Source organism: Pongo pygmaeus, chromosome 16 (genome assembly GCF_028885625.2).
Source record: "Pongo pygmaeus isolate AG05252 chromosome 16, NHGRI_mPonPyg2-v2.0_pri, whole genome shotgun sequence".
Lineage (NCBI taxonomy): Eukaryota > Metazoa > Chordata > Mammalia > Primates > Hominidae > Pongo > Pongo pygmaeus.
In genome coordinates, this window is record NC_072389.2 from 58,785,322 (window position 1) to 58,806,781 (window position 21,460).

The following is a 21,460-nucleotide window of genomic DNA, read 5'->3' on the forward strand; positions in this document are numbered from 1 at the left end:
GAAGTCGAGAGGGAAGCTACTTGTTGTTTTGTACAACCCTGATGGACTATGGCCTATCCTACTCTGATATAAAACATTGCCAGGAGATTATCTTCTGGGACCCAGAAAAATAACTACTTGCTATTTATTATTACCCACTGTGCTGAGGAAAGCCCTGACGTCTAAAGAAATTATCAAAAACTTTGAAAGTAATCCTTGATTTTGGGAATGCTCAAAATTCAAGTTAACATGAAACATTTTAAAAGAATAAACTTTTATTTAAATAACCAATTTAGCTTATTTATGCCAAACTGCTTTATCCAATCTGCGTAAAAGGCCTGCTTAAGCACTGGAATGCCATTATGGTTGGCCATAATTAAGATTCTAACCAGGTATTTTTTGTATGTATAGTAATTTCAGTATTTGTAATACTATATTAAATAATAATACATGTGTATGGTGCTTGCAAAATTGGAATTATTAGACTCAATGTATACATGAGGAAATTGAGGTTCAGAATATTATACAAAACTTCTGTCTAATCTCAAACAGCAAGTAAGAAAGTGAAGAAGCTGGGACACAATATCAGTTCTCTGACTCCAATGCACGGGTCTATTTCTCAAAAGATTTGCACTGAACTACATAGATGTGGGAAGAAAGATCAAGGATGTAGAAGGATACAAGAAATGAGGAGGAATATAAACTAAGATGGAAAGATAGTAGACGCAGAAACCTCTCTTCACCTTCCCCAAACCACTTAATGGCCTCTTCCTAGCCTGGAAATGTAACTGCTATCTGTTTCACCTAGGCCTGGAATTGTGTGTGTTTGCTTGGTGTTTTTGACATGTTGACTGACCCTATGTAACAAGAGCACTCTGAAGATGTTTGCAGAAAGGCTGCCTGTATTTGCTATAACATGTACTAGTTCTAGCAAAACACCAGGAATTGAGGAAAAGCCTATTGCCCATCAGTTTCCAATATTAAGGAAAAACAAACTTATTTCTGTAAGGGGGTTGGGGGACATCCTGGTTTCATTTTCACCGAGGCACAGGAGTAAACAGCTTTCTCAAGGCAGTGAACCTCATCCACACAATGGCAACACTCTCAGCTTTAACCCACATGTCTTGTGTCCAGGTCTTCTGCCTTCACTCTCAGGCACCCTGAGCCTCTCTGCTCTGAAAGAGCCCTCATTTGATTTGCACACAGAACCAAGTTGAATGCAGTCACTTTTAGTTAGGACAATCAGAGAACATGGCTGCATTTTGAAGACTAAGAGAAAACTCTCAACATATACTCAATCCTCTGGATTCTTAGATGTTTACAAAGAAAAAAGGGGACAGCCTTGTATTATTTTCCCAAAAAAAAGAGGTGATAGGAGACTAAAGCAGACTTCTTCCTTTTTCTTAAGAGAACGGCTTTAGTCTGAGAAAGGGTAAAGAAGTAACATCCTCGTAAATAAAAAAAAACAGCAACCTACTACTACCAACATGTATGAGAGCAGACTATGACTTCTGTATTAAGGGGAATGATAAATGTTTTCACATTATGGGAACCGTTTTAAGCACAACCTTAAAATAGTGCTTTAGAGATAGGTGAAGACATCGAGAAATTTGTCTCTACACTTTAAACCTTTTCTCTCCCACCAGGATTTTTTAGTAACAATATGTTTTTACTGGAGCTAAGAGAATGTGAAAGAAAATTTCTAGCCTTGAGTGTTGCTGCCACCTACATGGCGGGAAGACTACAAACAAAATCTAACACTTTCAGACAGGCATCAGCTGCAGTATGCTTTCTATGAAAATGTACTTTAGAAATCCCCAAATTTGTTTATTTACTTCACTATCCTGAAGGCATGTTAGTATTTGTTAGTTTCGCCTCATTTTCTATCTCAAATTCTTGCAGACATTGGAGTAAATGGTTTTGCTTAGACTGGTGTGAATACACTGATTATTTGAAATAGAAGCTGATTCAAAGAATTCTTCCTTATTATAAAAAAATCCCAAGTGCAACTTGATCCCCATAGCTATGTCTTAGGGAAAGGATGAAGGTTCTTAATCTCACTGTACTAGAGGTCCTCCCTCTTTCCTACCCTAGCAGATTCCAAAATACAAAAAAAAAAAAAAAAGGAAAATGAAATGAAACATTGTTTCCTCAATTGATTATATAGTAACTATAAATTGATGCTAACGGGGATAACATAGATGTCACAATTCTTTTGATATAGATCAGAGAGGTTATTTCTGATAGGAAATGTAGTTGACACTACACAATTAACCAGAAACCTCTTTAAAAGCCTAAAGGAAACCTGTGATATGTCAAGAACATCATGGGCTGTCTTTTTATCTTGGAAGGCATCATCCAAGGCCACGATGCTGTTACTGAGGCTGTGTGAAAACACCTTCTGCCTAGAAAATATACATGCAAGATCGAAAACCTGATTGATGGCTTTACAGATAATTGCAATTAAAATGATTGCTAAGTGAATAAATGATGAGTTGTGGAAGCATGTGCCAACTAATTATTCCTATTACACAATGTTATGAATATTGGTGTTTTTCTGGCATTTGGAACTTTGCAGATTTAGGCATAGTGTACTATGGACTAAATATGGACTAATTATCTTTAGTGTTAAAAGCTTTGTATTCTTGAATAAAAATCATTGCTATTTTTCCAATAGCAGGATGCTGAAGACAAAAAAAAGACCCTAAAATTGATGTTAGGAAAATATGCTCTGTGCAATGAAAAATTGGCATTTGGAGGAACAATGTCAATGGAAGAATAAAATATGCTCCGCTTCACCTCCACCCTGGAACTCCTCCTGGTTTTGTCCCTGCCAAGAGGGGAACCATTCACGTGGTCTCTTGACTGGCCTCCCCACACCCCTTCTGGGGCTGGAGGTGGGGGCTGGGGTGCTGGTCTGAATTGCTCTGTGTTAGAAGCCCTGCATATAACGGGTGCCTAATTTGCCCCAGTATACCTCTAGAAGTAGGCCATTTTGGACATCTTCATTGGTTTATGGCTTTAGTTTTCACATAGTATTACAATAACTATTTCTTACCATTCGCCTCATTATAATCATGCTTGTAATGATGCAATTGTCACAGTCCATTTACCTGCAGTGTGCTTTCTGGGGTAAAGGTGAATTTATCTTGGACTTAACAAGTAGGATCCAAGAGTAGGTGGTGGCAAAACACAACAAAACAAGCAAAAAACAGTACTCAAGATAAATATATTTTAATACAATATTTATAAAAATTAAATTACTGCAAAAACTCCACAACATCAACATTTTACATAAAGATGGTATTTGAGAAGGTCAAGATGAAGGTGAAAAGAGTAAAGGAGTTGTACTAGGACAGGCCTCCCATTAGACACATGCTGTCTTCCAGGGGTCCCAAATTGGATGGGCGTTTCCAGTGGCATGCTCTTACAGACAGACCTGTTAATTTCCAGTTTACCTTCTCCTACCTGCCATCTGTAGGCTCCTTCTTGAGCAAATTACAATGCAAAGTGATCTGGGGACTATTGTACATGAAGCCATGCAGCTTTATCTGAAAGATATCTACTCAAGAAAGTTTTAATTTTGCAACTCTTTTGGTTAAGCTAATTTTTTAAAATTTCAAAAAACACTATTATGCAAATGTTTACAAAGCAATGACTTTCTTAGGAAATTAAACACAACTTTTGGCACTTTACATATAAGACAACATTTTGTGGAGAATAAAGGAGTCTATAACACTGCTTTTATATAACTGATGAATCAAAATGTATGATTATAAAATTTAAAAAATTGAATGAGTCCTTTCTGTGAAAATAAGGCTTTAAAATCAATTGGAATTAATGTAACCTGAACTTTCATTTTAAACATATGGCATAAAATTTAATTTTAAAATACTCAATTATTATAATGTGCCCTCTAAGTATGGAAGAGAAATAGTATCTTTTCTAAAGTGTTCATTATAATAATTATAAAAGGATTTTAAAAATACAGAACACTGGAAAAAATGTATCAGAAAAGAAATAAAAGTCACCAAATGCTATCATCTAAAGACAGAATATTAATATTTAACAAACTGTATTCCATCATTTTTCTAATACCATCATGTTCAAAGTAGGCTTAATTTAGTTTCTAAAATAGTAACAGAATGTTTGATAACTGGGGCTACTTTTTAACTGTGTGTTTCTAACATTATACATTTTTCCTTATATTTGAAGTGTTTAATAGTGTTCAGATTGCTTTCTAGCACCTCTGGATGAGCCCTGTGAGAAAGCTCTCCAACACAGGGGAGGGAATGAGGCTCTGACAAGCACAGCAAGCACACACGGCCTAGACACACTGCCGAGGAGCCTCTGCTCTTAACACTCCATGCTTTCCAGATACTTTTTCCTGCAATATACAGTGGAGCCAATGTGAAACTCAACAGCAAGTCAAAGAATCAAGGCTTGCAAATGAAAATATGATATTCCTTTGGGGGATATGCCATATATATATATGTATGTATGTATGTATATATATATGTATGTATGTGTGTATATATATGTGTATATATATATACACACACATACATATATATTCACAAATATCACCAAGATGATTACCAAAAAAGAAACACAAGAGAAAATTTTTAAATAAATTATTTATTACAATGACAGGAAGACTCTGGATACAAACACATTGGCTAATATAATCACTCCGCTGGTTACCTAGGGCTAGATGTACAAAAGGACACCCATATCTCATCAGGAGAAAGACAATTTTGAGTTTCTGGGTGTAGTACCAAGTGGTTATGATCACCTCGTACGTGGTCTATCCAGTTAACTGTGTGGCAATTTGCTATTTCAAGTCCTCTCATAAGAGAAATTACTGAAATATGTGGAACGCCAGTCAATATAAAGAAATCATTTTTAAACAGACTAGTGAATTTGTGTCATAAACACAATTGCATATGGATATTAGGAGAGCATTGCTTGAATATCTCAAACTATTTTTAGGAATTAAAAACTTTCATAGTTAATGATATTGGCCTTCAGAATTCATATTGAGAGAAGCAAACTTTAGTCATTTAACATGAATGTTTAAATTTTAGGGATTCTAACATGTGATGCCGAAAAATCCTAACATTTCCATTTAGTAATGTCAGGGTTGTGCCAGTTCTAACTTCCCATAGCTAGTAACATCAGAAAATATTTATCAGAGATTCAATATTGGTTTCATTAGACCTGATAAATGCTAAGTATGGCAACTATTAAAACCTATTGTTATTCTTGTTTCTAAAAGGGAATAATAGGATGTAGCTATAAAAATAATGAAGCTTATTTTTCATAACATAACATAATCTGAGTGTCCAAATAGGTTTTAACAATTAAAAATGCCTCATTTGAGAGGACATACACTTATTTGATATTGCTATCCTTCAAAATGCTTTTGGGAGTCCTTATAATGACCTTGACAACCAGTATACAACAAGCAAGAAAATATAATCCATCGCCTAACTTGCTACCTTCCTTTATTTTGAGACTTGTTTGAAGTGGCTTTTGACTGTTTCTAAAGGAGGGGGAATATATTTATCAGTTTTCAAAGGATAATAATTTTCCGTGATTATTCATATTAACACTATGTTAGTTTCTAAAGTTCAGCTCAAATGTAATTTCAAGCAGTAAAATCATATTTTAGGAAACAAAGAATGCACACTTTAATCTACTTTAAGGGAGTCACACTCATTTGACATCTTTATCCTGGTATGTTTATTCAGATCATCATTAATTATAAGTTCCTTAAGGGCGCAGCCCATGTCATTTCAATTACATAGTTCTCTTTTCTAATTTCCCCATCTCCTGTCTACTGCATCCCAGCATAAGACCTGAGGCTGGTCTCATGCTCAAAAATATTTCTTTAATTGAAGTGACTTGAACTTCTCTATTAGATACATACATAGATAGATATAGCTATATATCATATATTTAATGCTTTATATCCCTTTTTCAATTATATAGTTGTCTTTTCTAATTTCCCCCTCCCCTGTCCGCTGCATCCCCCCATAGGACCTGAGGCTGCTCCTATGCTCAGAGACATGTTTCTTTAATTGAAGTGACTTGAACTTCCCTATTAGATACATAGATAGATAGATATAGCTGTATATCATATATTTAATACTTTATATCCTTTTTTCTATGGATTAGGCAATATTTATATACATAAGATGTAGATTAATAATATTTTGATGCTTTTCTGTAAATCAGGGAACTGTACAATATAAATCATAGTAAATAAATCAGATCACCAAAGGCTTTAATAGAAGAGCACTTTATGACTATTCCTATTTATGCTGTTTGATATATTTTAGTTTTAGAATTCCTGCTAGTCAAGCTTCTTTCTGGGAAAAGACCTACAAGAGTTTATACTTAACAAGGATCAACTGTGATATGCCGTAAGTTGATTCCCCTTCCCTAGTTCACATCTATGTGGCCAACAAGATCAACCTTTAGCTAAAGACATTAGCCTCAATGTCATTAGAAGTTCAAATTAACTCAACAGTACAAGGTTGGTCACTGTTATGCTTTGTATCACTTATTTGGGCTAATTGATAACTAAATGGAACTGGTTATTTGTTGACAACATTTCATGCTTAGGGATGAGATTTACTGCAGTAATTGATACGAATTAAAGCATATCCACTAAAACAAAATATCCTAACCAGACAAATCAAAGTTGGTAAAATTTTAGATTAAATACCTTGAAGCAACATTAAATTTATAAGTATTGTGTACTACATTGGTTTTAACATTGTTTATTATATAATTCAGGGACTAAAAGGATAGGAGAAAATTTAAAGCAGTATTAAATTTGTGTCTGTGGACTGGCATTCCCTGTTGGAAATATTAACAGAAAAAGTAAGAAACAGGAATGGAGAATGATCTAGACAATATTTTTCTAAAATTAGATGAATATGAATATTTTCAATCAGTATGTATTGCATTTTAATCAGCATGTATTAAAATCACTTTAATACATGTTGGCTAAAGTATTAGCAAATCCACTACAGCCTAATAACTTGACCAATAACAACAATGCTTTTATATAGTAACAAACAAATGGCATCTTTTGGATTTCTTAATTTGTTCAAATTCAGCTCCTACTGATGAGATTGCATTTAAGACACCTTGCAGGGGCAGACCTTTGCTATCCATGAATGATGCCTTGGCTCACCTAGGAAAAAAGCAGATATTTTGGGTTATACAGTGAAATCTAAAAAGAGAAAAAAGAGAAAGACCAAGAGGAGGGGAGGGAGAGAGGAAATGATGAATAGATACAGAAAGGAAGAAGGGAGAGAATGAGGAAAAAAAGAAAGAAAGGAAGAAAGGTATTGCTTATAACTTCTATATGTCTTTTCCATCCTAAAATAAGACAAGTTAATATAATAAAAATATACTTGTCTTATAAAGTAGGTAAATACACTTTAATTGCACACATTATTAATAGCTTGGGGATTTTTTTTAACTGCCAAGGAAGATGGAAGTTTTCTATAAGAAAAATTTAGTTTGAAATTAGTAAATTTCCATAAATTTTGAACAGCTTAATTGTTCTTAGAAAAATCCACAGTTGCAGTTTTAGGGTCAAAATTCATTAGTTGAAATACTGTTTGAGTTAGAGAATCAAACAAGTATTTATTTCTCAGACTACTTGGATGATTGTCTTTGTAGGCTAAAAAAAGCCACTCATTTAAAATCAAATTGACTACCAAACATTGTTCCTTAATAACTATTTTAAAACACATTTATATTAATGACATGTCTATGAATAGTAACTTCCACTCCTACTGGCAAAAACTATGGTTTAGTTAAACCAATACTGTATACTAACTGTGTGTGTGTGTGTGTGTGTGTGTGTGTGTATTAATGTATAATTTTGCATTCTTTAAAAAATATGTTGATGCTTGAATTTTGCTTTTGGGTGAATTTTAAGAATGTGATATTGTTAAAAACAACTCGAAGAAAGTGCTTATATCTTCCTACTGGAATTGCTCTTAATTCTTCTAGATGTTTTTTAGCGCTAACCATAAGAAGTGTGTTCTCGATGGCCATGATTGATCGGCTGCTCACACATTCCACATTTTTTCTGCTTCATGCATCATCATCAGCCATCTCCAGCACTCCAGTCCTGAATCTGTCCTACTTTCTGTTACCTGATTTTTGCTGGTGATTCATGAGCCAGAATAGAAAAAGAAAAAAAAAAAAAAAACTCCACCTTGGCTTTTCACAATATAGTATCCCCTGGAAACTGTGAGAAATCTAGTTTTGGTAATCAGACTCATGTAAATGTAATATTGATTGACAATGATGTATATAGATCTACATAGATAATCTGCCTTATAAAAACCACAAAAATATTCTATTAATGTCAGAATGCATACTGATTATAAACTACTTCAGAATGATGGGGAAACACTTACGTAAATGCATTTTGTTGGACTTCTAATTGTCTCTTGTCACTATTATTTTCAGCTGAAGCTACTTTGGAGTGCATTGTTTCTAGTGCACTAAAAATAAAAATTATTAATTTTCCAAGCCAATGTGGTGACAAAGGCTTAAGGTTCTCATTAACAGTGTCATAAAAAATTGTGAATGTCACACTAAATTTTCTATCACCGAATGAGTTTAAAGATGAGGAGCTAGAAATCCTTAAAAAATTATTCTGAAGAATGAAAAACAAGCTTTAATCACTGTAAAAGAAACAGTAAGAAGTTAACCAGCAAAAGGCTCCACTGAACTATTTTTGTGATAACGTCTTTCAGATTCAGAAGCAACCAGGCCTTAAAGAGCCAAAGAAAGAAAGCCTAATGGCCCTAAAATCTCAAAAGAGGGAGCTGAAAGTTCATGATACTGTCTCAGTGCTTCTATTACTAGACATCAAAGTTATTCCCACGGGTTTCAGGAAGGTATAAATGCCAGTGAAGGAGCAAGTAGACTTCACAGAGTCTAAGCCGGAAACTTCAATCTGGGATCCACCTGTGAGTCAAAACTCTTTGCTAATGAATTATTCCAAAGAAAAGACACTGCTGGGAGACACTTTTCCCTATCAGACAAGACCTCCAGGTTCACTACCAGGGTCAAAGTAATAGGAATGCTCTGGTCTAAAGGTGCTTTGCCTACCTTAATGGACTCCAGGCACTCACCTGGGTATACAGCTTGAACCCATAAAGAGATCACAATGGCTTGATGAATAAGGTAGAGTGCTCTAGAGACCAGGTGAACAACCACTCCACAAGCCATCTAAATTGTGACCTATATGCAGACCACAGCCCATTTACAAATGGGTCATCCTTGGTCAATTCAGTGCTGGAGAAGGAGTGATGCCAATATAAAAATAAACAATCTACATACTGAGTTCAAGCCCATTGTATTCAGAGGTAATACACGAAGTGGTTATTTCTATTTTATATAAATTCAAACAACTTGGCTTTGTTAATGACATTTTAAAACTCTCTATCAACATCCAAATATCAACTTCACTTTTTCCAAAAACTTTTTCTGCGCTTCAATGTCCCTTTTGCTTTCTGCCTATGAAAATACGTTTGTATTCAAAATATAAAACCAGAAGAGTTAAAGTAAAATGATGTTTACAGGATTTGCAAAGAAGAGAGTTTATGTGGAGTGAACAATATATAAAGCAATATACTTGAACTGTGCTTGCATGGAAAAATACTTTTTTTCATTTTCTATATGCTGTTCAAACAACTGATCTATTCATTAAAATGAGGTAATAATTATATTAGTCATTTAGCATTGCATAGATAAAACCGTGTAAGTTCAATATCCATTAAAGTTAGAAGATTGACCACATTCAGCTTTGTAACTGGGGGATTTTGCATGTACATAAAAATGTTAAAAGGAATTTTAAATGAGTGAAAACATTCCAGTTGAAAATGGTAAGTGTACGTTCAGAATTAAATGCACTCTTTTCCATACAATGACTAAGGAATACACTAATGCAATTTTAAGTTTAGCTACTGAAGCACCTCTTCTGGTTTGAGGACATTTTCCCAAATCTCACCACCTAAAAACCCCAAATTTGTTTCTTCCGACTGAGGTAGTTAATATTTTCCAGAGAAACACCACTCACATGTGGTAAATAGAGGTAACTAAACCACTAGAGTAATGCTTATGGTTTTGGAGCTCCTAAATTTTGAAAGACTTGATATTTTGAAGTTAATGTTTGGGCTTTGAAAAGTGAAAAGTCTTATTTTTATAGTTCAAGAACGTCCCTCTCTGCCACCAAATTCACACAAGAAACATAAAACTTAATTTCCTCCATGTTCAATTTTAAGAATTTTGCCCATTGAGTACTCATGCTTCAAGGAAACACACTCTCTCATCAAAATCTTTCTTACTAAACAAGCACCTCTGTCAGAAGTGTCTTAATTTCTTATCACAGAATTTTATCCACACAAGGAGCAATAAATAATTCATGTCACTGCCTCTTTGTTGTGTGTCCCTGAACTGCGCAGAGCTGGAAGGCTGACAGCTGTGTCAGGACAAGCACCAAAGATCTGACATGACAAGTGACTAACAAGTTTCTTTCAGTTCATAGCGAAAGAAGACAATGGCCCAAAGTGCAGAAAGAAATCCTAAAACAAAATAAAACTGCTTCTTTCTTTTCAGCTAAGTGTTTGCTATGAGCTTGTTTCCAACCCACAAGCCCTGGTCATTTTATAGGACTGCCCAGCCCCCTTTATTCCTCACACTGGCTTGGCCATTTACTCCTGGCCACGGATCAATATGAGCAATTCTTGGAGAAATACGATGTCTCCATGACAACCAAGCCACAAATTCTCAGTGGAAGGCAGTGAGACCAGTAGTGAACTCTCCAGAGGTTTCTAGGCCTATAAGGCAAGATGTCTTAAAATGCAGGAATGGACAGAGGAAAAAGCCAGAGTAATTCATTCTTTATTACCAGTATAATGACGTCCGATGTATAGAACAGTACTCACTTTTTGAGTTAAGATTCTTTATCAGCACCTATATTTTCTAATTAATCTTTCTTTCTTGATAAATGCGTTTGTGTGTATCAATCAGATAGAGAATGTTATATTTGAATCTCACTCCCATTCCATTCATATTAATGGATGATGGAAATTTATTCTACTTTTGAAATGATATAAAGCTGATCTATTCTTGTCAAAAACAGTGGACATTTAGGTAAAAACTTGATTCATAGATTTACCTGCCTGACAAAATGAGTAAGAGAAAACTGTATTAAGACTCTTCTAAAACCTAATCAAAATTCGGCAAAATTAGTCAAAACTAAAAGTAATGGATAAATAATTTTTATTATAGAAATTTAACACTACCATTTACCCTCTCCCTTTTAGAGTGAGACTCATCTACATTTTTCTTTTAGCTATTATGGCAGGAGGTGGGGTTAATTTTCTCATTAAACATTTCTGTCATTGCTAAAGATGCCATTTCTCAGTTCCATGGGATCTGAAAGCAGAAGTGTGGTTGAGAACAGGCACACGGCAGCAGTCCATCTTCAGAGGAATCTTGATGGAGTGAAGAGGACTGATATACAATGCCATTGCCACTGCGCCTATTGGGGTTCTGAGATGACTTAGGGGACCTGACATAGATTGCAGGCTGCACCTTTCACTGAAAATTAAATCTCAGTAGCTCTCCTTGGGGAAGGATCAGGGGACTGTTTGCAGCTGCCCCCTGTCAGCGAAGGCTACAAGATTTGGAAATCTCTTAACTAAGCTGACAGGCCACAGAGAGGATGAATCAAAAATATGATACATGGATCAGCACACAAAGATGTGAGAGGGTAGAGGGTACACAGGAGCCAGATAAAACAGGAATCACAAATATTAAGTGGAGGAGATATTTAACTCTTTCATTCACGATAATAAGTACCTTCTAGCACCTTATAACTTTGTATTTATCCAGGAATGTTCATTCGACTTTTACAAGATTTTTTGATTCTAATTAATTAGTCGTTAAGGCTAGGTGTGCTTCAAAATGAAACAAAAATAGAAACAGAAATCCTTGTATAAGTGTTTCTAGCTGTATCCTTCTAGTACATTTCTCTTTTATTTCTATAAAGGATATATACAAATATGTAACTTTGACAAAGAATACCTTTTATTGCATGAGAGAACGGTTACTATTTTCTAGACTTTATTTTTCCCTAAACATTTGACAGTATTCATTACCATCATGCTAAAATCCTCTCATCCCAGTTACAGTCCTGTTTGTTTCTAGAAAGGTAAATAGAATTGTAATGATGACAGTTTCTCTTTTCACCCCCATCTGTCCACTTCCGCTCCCCTCTTGTTAGATTCCATTATTTGAAATATTTAAAATGTTGCCATTTCTCCATAGTTTCCAATCTCTGGCTCTATTAACCATTTAGCCTAAAATTGATGATAATGAACTGATAGTGTCAGTTTCCCTTCTCAGTCATAAAGCCTTTGTACTTCCTCCAACTGAATTCTTGATGAAAGAGGAAAAGATAACAGCTCCACACTGTGACCCCTGGAGGTGACCATTAATTTGACAGTGCAGCTGCTAAGAGAAAACAGCATTATAATGTCCTCTCCCCTCACCCCCTTCCAAGGACCCCAAAGCTGCGTCAAATTTATCATTTTATACTTGACTATTTTTAAATGGCTTTCACCTGGACTCTCAGACTCTTCCAAGACACATCTGTCAGGCATGTCCTCCACGTCTTGGATGTTTGCCGAGTTTAAGTTGCTGTCATGCTTGACCGGACTGACTGGAGCTATTAAAAGAGAGAGAGAGAGAGAGAGAGAGACAGAAGAGAGAGGATGAAAAAGTAGTAGCAAACACCATTAAAACATCTCCTTTCAGTTCCACAGATATTTCCAGGGACACACTATGTAAACACAAATAATAAATTGAAATAAAATGTATCCTCTAAGTATTTATTGGCAGACATGTAATTAGTTGAAAAATCTATAGATGTGACTTTATCTTAGAAGAAAAATAAGTTCACGGCATCAGCTTAAAAGCTACAAAGTAACAAAGTGATCTCTTCGAAGTAGAAATCGTATTTTTAATGCATAAATCTAAAACAATATAGTCAATTAACGGCAATAGAACACAGAGAGAAGAACATCAGCCTAGTCAATTAGAAAGACCAGCTCTGTACTGGTGGCAATGTTTCCTCTCATTGCACAAATCACAGCTAATGAACATTTTGTGTGCATTTTGGCTCTCTTTCATTAAATTAAAAACTATGGAAACAAACACCAAAAAAACTAGTAGTATAAAAAGTAAATTTTAAAATGTAGCATGAATATACACTGAAAGTTATAATAAGAAGGGCTGTTGTTTCAAATGGTAGGTCTCCAGACAATCTATCATGAGATATTGTAGGATTATGACCAAAAATAGAAGCTAGTACAGAAGTCTAAAATTTTCTATAAACCCATGATGGAACCCACTAATTCTGTTTGAGAAACAGACTGAAGTTTCCACATTTTTCCACAAATTGTAATACTTGCTCTATGTCATCTCCAGGAAGTAACATATTTCCATATTACATTTGTTCTAGAAAATATTTGTCAGAAAAAGTGGGCCTTGTCTTCATGAAGAAGCTCAGTGAAAAAATAAAGCAAAACAAGCCTGCAATAGCATAAATTAGGTCACAATTAAGCCAAAAGTTCTAAATATATGGATACTGTTGAGTACAATGGAATTTTATTTATTACAAGTTGCTGCAGTAAACACGACTACTGATCTGATAACACATGCAACGTATTTATAAGCTGTAAATGCAATAAACAAAATACATATTTACAAATCATACATAAGATATGTTTGTTGGCACAGGGGAGTGGGCCTGGACACTGTTTCTAAACCTCTGTTAGGAGACAAGAAAGCAATGCAGAAGCTGAGACTGTGCTACTTCACACATTTGGTAAGTGATACCATGGTGTCCCACCCAAGGTCCAGGCAGCATTAGTAGTGTTCAGACCTGGCACACTCCTCCACTTATTTTAATGGAGTGTGCATAGCACTGATGTTTGTAACCTGAAGACCACACGGACAAACTTTACAGAAGACTAGTAACATGATTCTGGTTTAAATATTCCCTCTAGATTGTTTCACCAACTCTCTCAGGACACAGATATGACTTCTCTGTTCTATCAAAGTGCCAGCATAGTTAGAATTTACTACTTCTCTAAAACCTTTTTTTGGGAACAAAATATAAGAAAAGCATGAAATTGCTATTTTCAATAATAAATCTGATCTTTTCATTTTCATCCATACGTTTCTGTGGACTTCATGTGCAACAGTGTCTAGGCCACAGAAGGTATTCTTGAAGGATCTGTGAAATGAATGAATGAACACATGAATGATGCAGAGGTACTATGCTAAATATCCTTCTGATCCAAGAGGATATGTGCTTTCAATTATCTTTTCAATGGATCTGTTCAATTTCTTTGTTAGGCCAACTTGAGACCAAGGATGCATTGTTTGCAAAATGGTGATGTGGGTTAGTTTGTGACATGGAAGGAGAGGATGTGTGGCCTAAGTAGTTATTGATGTAGCTGAGTTTAATTTTCTTAATTTTCTTCAGTTTAGGTCATACTTACTGATTATTTTTGAATCCACAGATTTTTTGTGAAATGTTTAAGTGGTATAGTTAAATGTATCAGTTTCATTCAGAATACTACTATGTTGGTCAAGATTTCCTGGCCTACTTTAATGCCTTTTATCTCTATATATCTTACTTGATAATTTTCTGAAATATTTACGTTGGTATTTATAAAAGGAAATAAATCATATAGCTAAATCTATTACTAAAAGCCAATGAGGTAGCACCTCTATTGATTTGGGCAAATGCATTGCACTTGCCATCCAACACACTATTCTTTCATAATTTAAAACACTCCTCCATTCATTCATTTATTCATTCCTTCAAAAAATATTTATGAAGCACCAAATAAATATTCAGAAGATACTGTTCTAAATCAGGGACCTCACAGAGGAAGAGGACATGGTATTAGACAAAGTACATGTCTGCAACCATTCTTTGTGGCAATAAAGTGGTCCCAGAATGAACTGACATCCCAAACCCCTCAAAAAGGCCAGAAAGTTAGGTGTAGTTTTAGCTGCATGATCTTCATTAAACTCACACTAGTAGGTACCATGCTACTACTTTGCTTCTACCTCTGATTTTGGAGGGTGTGGTTTGTGTGGGGGAGGGGAAATAAAGATGGTTATTCTTCAGATATTGAACTTGGTTACAGATCAGTTTCCAAATCTGAAATGATACAAGATTTGTCATTTTTACTGGGTAGTTCCTAGGGCATCCAATTAAATTTACTGTAGAAGAAATAGCTACATTCTGTGAGTTGGGAATAGCAGGCATTGGAGAGGTTAATTACTGCCATTCTACTTTTTCTTTGTTTGTTTGTTTGATAGGCTAATTCTTGCAATTGTTCTTTTGGGTGTTTCCTGTGATGTTTCATCACTGAACTCTGACATGATGTGTGACCAAGGCTTCTCTAATGAATCACTTCAATAATGATGAACTAACAAATATTGATATAGTGTTTATTATGGGTAGAGTTCTGTGCTGGACTGTGAGGGGTAAAGACATGAAGGCACTTTTAATGTGCCCTCATACAACTTGTGCTCTAGTTGAAGTATGATGAAAAGTAACTAGTAGGAGCACTGGAGATGACATTCTAAGAGAGACACGGTTTTTAGTAGTGCAGAGGAGAATTCCTCTACAATAGAGTGGTCTGAAGGTAAAATTTGAATTAGACCTCCTTGAGTAGGAATGTGGAAAACCCAAAGGGAGCTCATTCAAGGCAAAAGAAAAGGGTGGGAGCCTAGGCATGACCAAAGATACACATTAGCCTAGTGCCACGGATATATTTGTTAAAGCTGCTGCCTACTTTGGTATGTATTTTTAATGAATTCTCTTTACATGTCTCTTTGAGCTTTTTCTAAATTGCTGTTGTTAGCTAATTCTTCTCACCTGTGAAAGTTAGCTATAGACAGGTTTTTCCTTGCTTTAGATAGTCAATAATTTGATCTTTACTGATGGTGGGCCCATTTATCACAGTAAGTTGTCCTTTTACTATACATATTGACTTTTATTTATCAATACCAAAGTCCATTTGTAGCTCATCGCTAAAGTTCTTGGATATTTCCAGTAGTTTTTGAAGGTGCATTTCAGAGCTTGGCAGAGAGATACTTTTGACATCAATATAATGCAAATGGTTGCTAGACTTATCTTTAGCTTAAAATCAACAGTTTATTTCCTCTGTAATGGATTCTGAAATAGTCCACATTTGGAGGCAAGGGGCAAAAAAGGCAAACTCTTCTTGACAGTTCTGCCACTGAAAGATGTAAGGCTATTCCATTTACTCATCACATGCCTCAAAATATTGACGACTGAAGGGCCAGTGTTCTAAATATCTTTGCAGTATCTTTGGTAGCTAGATAAGAGAGGAATCTATGAACTTCGTATGGATGTGTTTCACTATGGTGCATTTAACTATTAGTGTAATTCTTCTAGATCCTAAAGAAATGAATTGTTCGGCCAAAGAGAAGGTGAAATCAATAGTTTTTAAATCACATTCAAGAACACTGCAAGAGGAAATTCAGGAGATAGTATGAAGAAGACTCTATAGCAGGATTTGTTGTTAAAATTAGAAAAGTGGTAGCAGGGCCATCAGTGGTAATACTCCTCTACCGGCTCTGTTCTCTATTTTTGTTTCAGTTATCCTCTAAAAATTCCCTTCTTCCTTTTCTCATCACTTGCAGAAAGATGGTATTAGCTGTTAAAGGGGGCTAGGCCTAGGCAGTGAACAACTCCCCCCAGAAACATTTCCACATCCCCAGCAAGAGAGTGGCCACTGGAAAAAAGTCTCCATCCACATCCACAAACAGTGGCTGGATCTTCCAAGCTAGGCAACTGCTGTTGGACAGATGGAGCCCATTGAAAAAACCCTATAATTTACAGTGTGAATAAAATCTGCAGTCCTAAATAACATTTTCAATACAATGACTTATGAATGATTTAAAAATAGATCTCATTCATCATCTGTATAGGCTTTTTGGTAGTAGTGAGGATATTTATAGGAAAATCATTAATAAAAAGAGCAGTTTGAAATATTGGGCAACTGAATAGAATAAACCACTGTAGTACCAGACCAAATCCAAACAAAAATCTTAATTACATATTAATCAGGGGCACAAAAATAATGTACAGGATGCAGAGGTCAGGAAAGACTAAAAGATAGCTCAGGCCTGTGAAATAAGCAGTGAAAAAGAACTCAAAGATTTGTGTTCAAAGCTACTAGCTCAATGTGGTAGCCAAGAGTTGAATACCATCCTGCTTTATAATTCAGATCTCTCTCCAATTTTAAAGAGTCACTATAAAATAAACTAAAAGATGGCATTCTAGAAGTATGGAAGTGAGAAAAGCTACATAAAATTCAGGTAGAAGAAAATATTAATGCAATACTGGCAGATCTCAAAAGACTGCAAGATATTTTAAATCAGAGGGAGGCATAATCTATGAAAAGATGTTAAGTGGTAACACTAAATTTGTAAACAAAGACGATGTCATTTGAACAGACTCCAAATTCAGTTTACAAGTGGCATCTCTCTGGACAGATGTCTTATCAGGAAAACCTATCTGGCTAAAGAGCTGTGTACACATCACCCTTACTTTAAGAGTATCTATTGAGATAATCAAGTGCTAGGACTTCCTGATTATATTTGAATAGCAATAGTTACATACCACATTAGACTTTGGGCTTACTTTGTCTTCAATGTGAACTGGAAATTGGGGAAGAATCATGTAGAAATGCCCCCAATTAAATTAGGCATCTAATGCTTCTTTATAACTAATAACTATTTTACAGACAAGTTTAGCAAGATGAGATAAGGTTAGACTTACATGTTTTTCCATCTGCCTGCAGTTGTAATCTAACATGGAATATTATTTTGTGGGTGGCATTTTCTAGAATGAATCGCTTTAAAGATGATCTATTTTTCAACCAATAAAAAATGAATTTTCCGAAATGTTGTGAAGAGTAACTATTATTTTTGTATTCTTACCTAGATGTAGAGAATTTAAGTTATTATTTTATTTAAATACACACAGAGAGGATTAAATTATTGACTATTTAGGCTTAGGGGAAAAATCTGTCTATAGCCAACTTCCACAGGTGAGAAGTATGGCTAGATCACCCAGCCAAGTTCGGGGAAGATAAATGAGAAAGGTATCAATTGCTTACTGAATCTGTTTAAACATTGCTGTATTCCTCTCAAATTGTTCTGTTATTCAGGACTTTGAGCAATGGGCTGCCTCAGTAAGGCTGATAAGCAAGCACATACTGCACTTCTAGCCTAATGCAAGGCACAAGGTAGGTACTCAAGAGTACTTATCAAATGACTGGGTGAAATTGCTAACAAGGATTCCTAAGAAGTAAAACAAATAAAAACTTTTTAAAAATCAATGGTTAATTTCACTTGCAGTTTTAAGGGAAAAATCTCAAGGTCTAGCTAGGGTTTACAGCTCAAGCTTAATCAAAAATGTCCAAAAACTTCTTATTAATGCCAACAGGAAGTCTGCATAAAGAAGGAAACCCTGTCTGACTTACTTTTGGATGGAAAATAATAGTCCACACTGTTTAGCCCCTATATATATATATATTTTTATATATATACGTATATATATATTTTTATATATATACGTATATATATTTTTATATACGTATATATATTTATATATACACGTATATATATTTATATATACGTGTATATATATTTATATATACACGTATATATATATATTTATATATACACGTATATATACGTATATATATATTTTATATATATACATATATTTTTATATATACATATATTTATATATGTATACATATATTTATATATACGTATATATATTTATATATACGTATATATATTTATATATATACGTATATATATTTTATATATACGTATATATATTTTATATATACGTATATATATTTATATATACGTATATATATTTATGTATGTGTATATATATTTTTATATATACGTATATATATTTATATACACATATATATTTATATATACGTATATATACGTATATTTATATATGTATATATGTATATATGTATATATACGTATATATAAATATGTATATTTATATACACGTGTATATAAATATGTATATTTATATGTACGTGTATATAAATTTGTATATTTATATGTACGTGTATATAAATTTGTATATTTATGTACATACATATGAATATGTATATTTATATACGTATATATAAATATGTATATTTATATACGTATATATAAATATGTATATTTATATACGTATATATAAATATGTATATTTATATACGTATATATAAATATGTATATTTATATACGTATATATAAATATGTATATTTATATACGTATATGTGTATATATATTTATTTATTTATTTAAAAAAGAATATAAAAAATTTCATTAAAGAGATGAACTTATGAGTTCCCAGAGAGGGAATGTGTTGTATTGTTAAAGACAAAAAACAAAAAACAAAAAAAAAATCCTTAAACCAGAAGATCTGGGTTTCAATCTTACCTCTGCTCCTAATAGTGTAACCTTGGGCATGCCATTTCACTTCACTAAACTCAGGTTCTTTCCTTTATAAAATGAGGGAGTTGAAGTACACAGCCTCTTTGATACCTTCCAGCTTTGAGACTCAAATATTCTGCCAGCTAAGAATCCAAGACCAACCAACTACTGAGTATACAACTGAAGAAGATACCAAGAGGGTAGATGGCCACTACACTAGTGTTGGAACTAATGAGGACTTCTGAGGCCCTTTCTGAATTAAGGAAGATTGGCATTTTGCTAAAAGAGAAAGTGTTCCTTCTTGGTTTCAGTTTCCCAGCGATAAGGAGGTTCTCAATAATTGTTGAACAAAAAGACAAGGTTATGGAGCAGTGTGTGTTCCTATGGAGTCATACTCTCCTCAATCCAAAGGGAGAATCAGTATATTCCCAACTCTTTCTATTCCTTTTATATGTAAAGATGGGGTCCATGAAGTCATTTTGTCTTAGTCAAGCCAGGCATGAAAGCCAACTCAAATCAAATTATCTAAACTCTCAGAATCTTAAACAGATTATAAGGATATAGGATGGAGGGAGTATTACAAAGAGAAAATGTGTAGGTTGGGAAGTAGAAAAGGAGAGTAACAGGGAATGGTACAACTGCGTTCCTTCCTCCTGCTACATTTCCTCACTCCCAACCAGGTAATTCTAAGAGTTCCCATTGGGAGGTTTGCCTAGATTTCTTTATGTTCTCCTTTGGAAAACCATTTTTTGTGGCAAGCAGTGTTCCAAGCAGACAGCTGGTGAGTAGATGAGCAGACACTTAAAGAAAATTTCAATAATTTCCATGACTTTGGTCTCTGAATATTACTGAGTAAATCTCTTCTTTACCAAATTGTAGATAAATATAAAAAATAAGAAACATTACTTATTATTTTTTATATTTATCTACAATTTGGTAAAGAAGAGAATTTCTAGATACAAGAAGTTAATTGGTCAAATCGGTAAGCTCAATTCCAGTTTTTACACCATACAGATAATGAAGAAAAAGACATTCAGAAACATCTGAAAGGATCTGTTCATCACTAAAAGAAGTATGGTGGTGAATGATTTCTAAGAATGTATAGAAATTAATTCGCACTCTTTATGCAATTTAGGTTCTGCAAAGTCATTTGTTTTCTTTTAAGGACCAAATCCTATGGCAAATACAGAAATGTATTAATTTTACTTACTGTTCACAAGTTCAAGAAAATATTAAGTTGAAAGCAGGAATACATTCCAAAGAAGAAAACAAATAGATACCCACATATTGATAAATTGAAGAATAGCCAGTAAAGGGAAAACTCTAGGAAGAATTTATAGTAAACGTCCCAGCTTGTATTTGAAAATTTAGAAGGAGGCCAGGAAAACAAGAGACCCTTCAATCAAAAGAGCATCATGCTAGCATTTGAGACTAGAGATAAACATGATTTATATATGAACTTAAGATAAGGATTCACATCACAGGGCAATTTAAACCAAGGAAAAGCACCAAAAAACATTCCCCTCTTGAATCAGTAGGAGAAAAAACTGTTAAATGGCACTAGCACTGGAATTCTTAAGAGAAGCAACCTTTCCGCAGACTGAAACTAAGACAACACCATCAGTGTGGGGAGAATGGTTGGCAGGCAGTCTCATATTCCCAGCTGACAGCCATCTCTATCTCAAGGGAAAGCGTTTGTCTCAGATGGTTAGTCAAGTGTCAGAGCTCTTTCATCTCCCAGATAGGAAATGGCAAATAAGAAAATCACATTATCTAGACTACGTCTCCATTTTCTAGTTCTTTGTCAACATTAAGAAGGATGCAAGGAAGAACATGTCTGAGTTACCATATTTCGTA

The 21,460-nt window shown here is 34.4% G+C and overlaps 1 protein-coding gene and 1 long non-coding RNA gene across 3 annotated transcripts in view; one reads left to right on the top strand and one right to left on the bottom strand.

Moving 5' to 3' along the window:
• LOC129014437 (uncharacterized) overlaps nt 1-21,460 on the top strand; it is a 103,678-nt gene that overhangs the window by 49,738 nt on the left and 32,480 nt on the right. The window lies entirely within an intron of this gene.
• WDR72 (WD repeat domain 72) overlaps nt 3,198-21,460 on the bottom strand; it is a 208,758-nt gene continuing 190,495 nt past the window's right edge. Inside the window, exons 18-19 of one of the 2 annotated variants that reach the window (XM_054451877.1) lie at nt 12,650-12,754; nt 3,198-7,186 (exon numbers count right to left, since the gene is read on the bottom strand). In XM_054451877.1, the coding sequence (XP_054307852.1) occupies nt 7,131-7,186; nt 12,650-12,754 (161 nt within the window). In that variant the 3' untranslated portion in view covers nt 3,198-7,130. The remainder of the gene's footprint in view (nt 7,187-12,649; nt 12,755-21,460) is intronic. The other variant, XM_054451876.2, reaches the window with a different exon arrangement.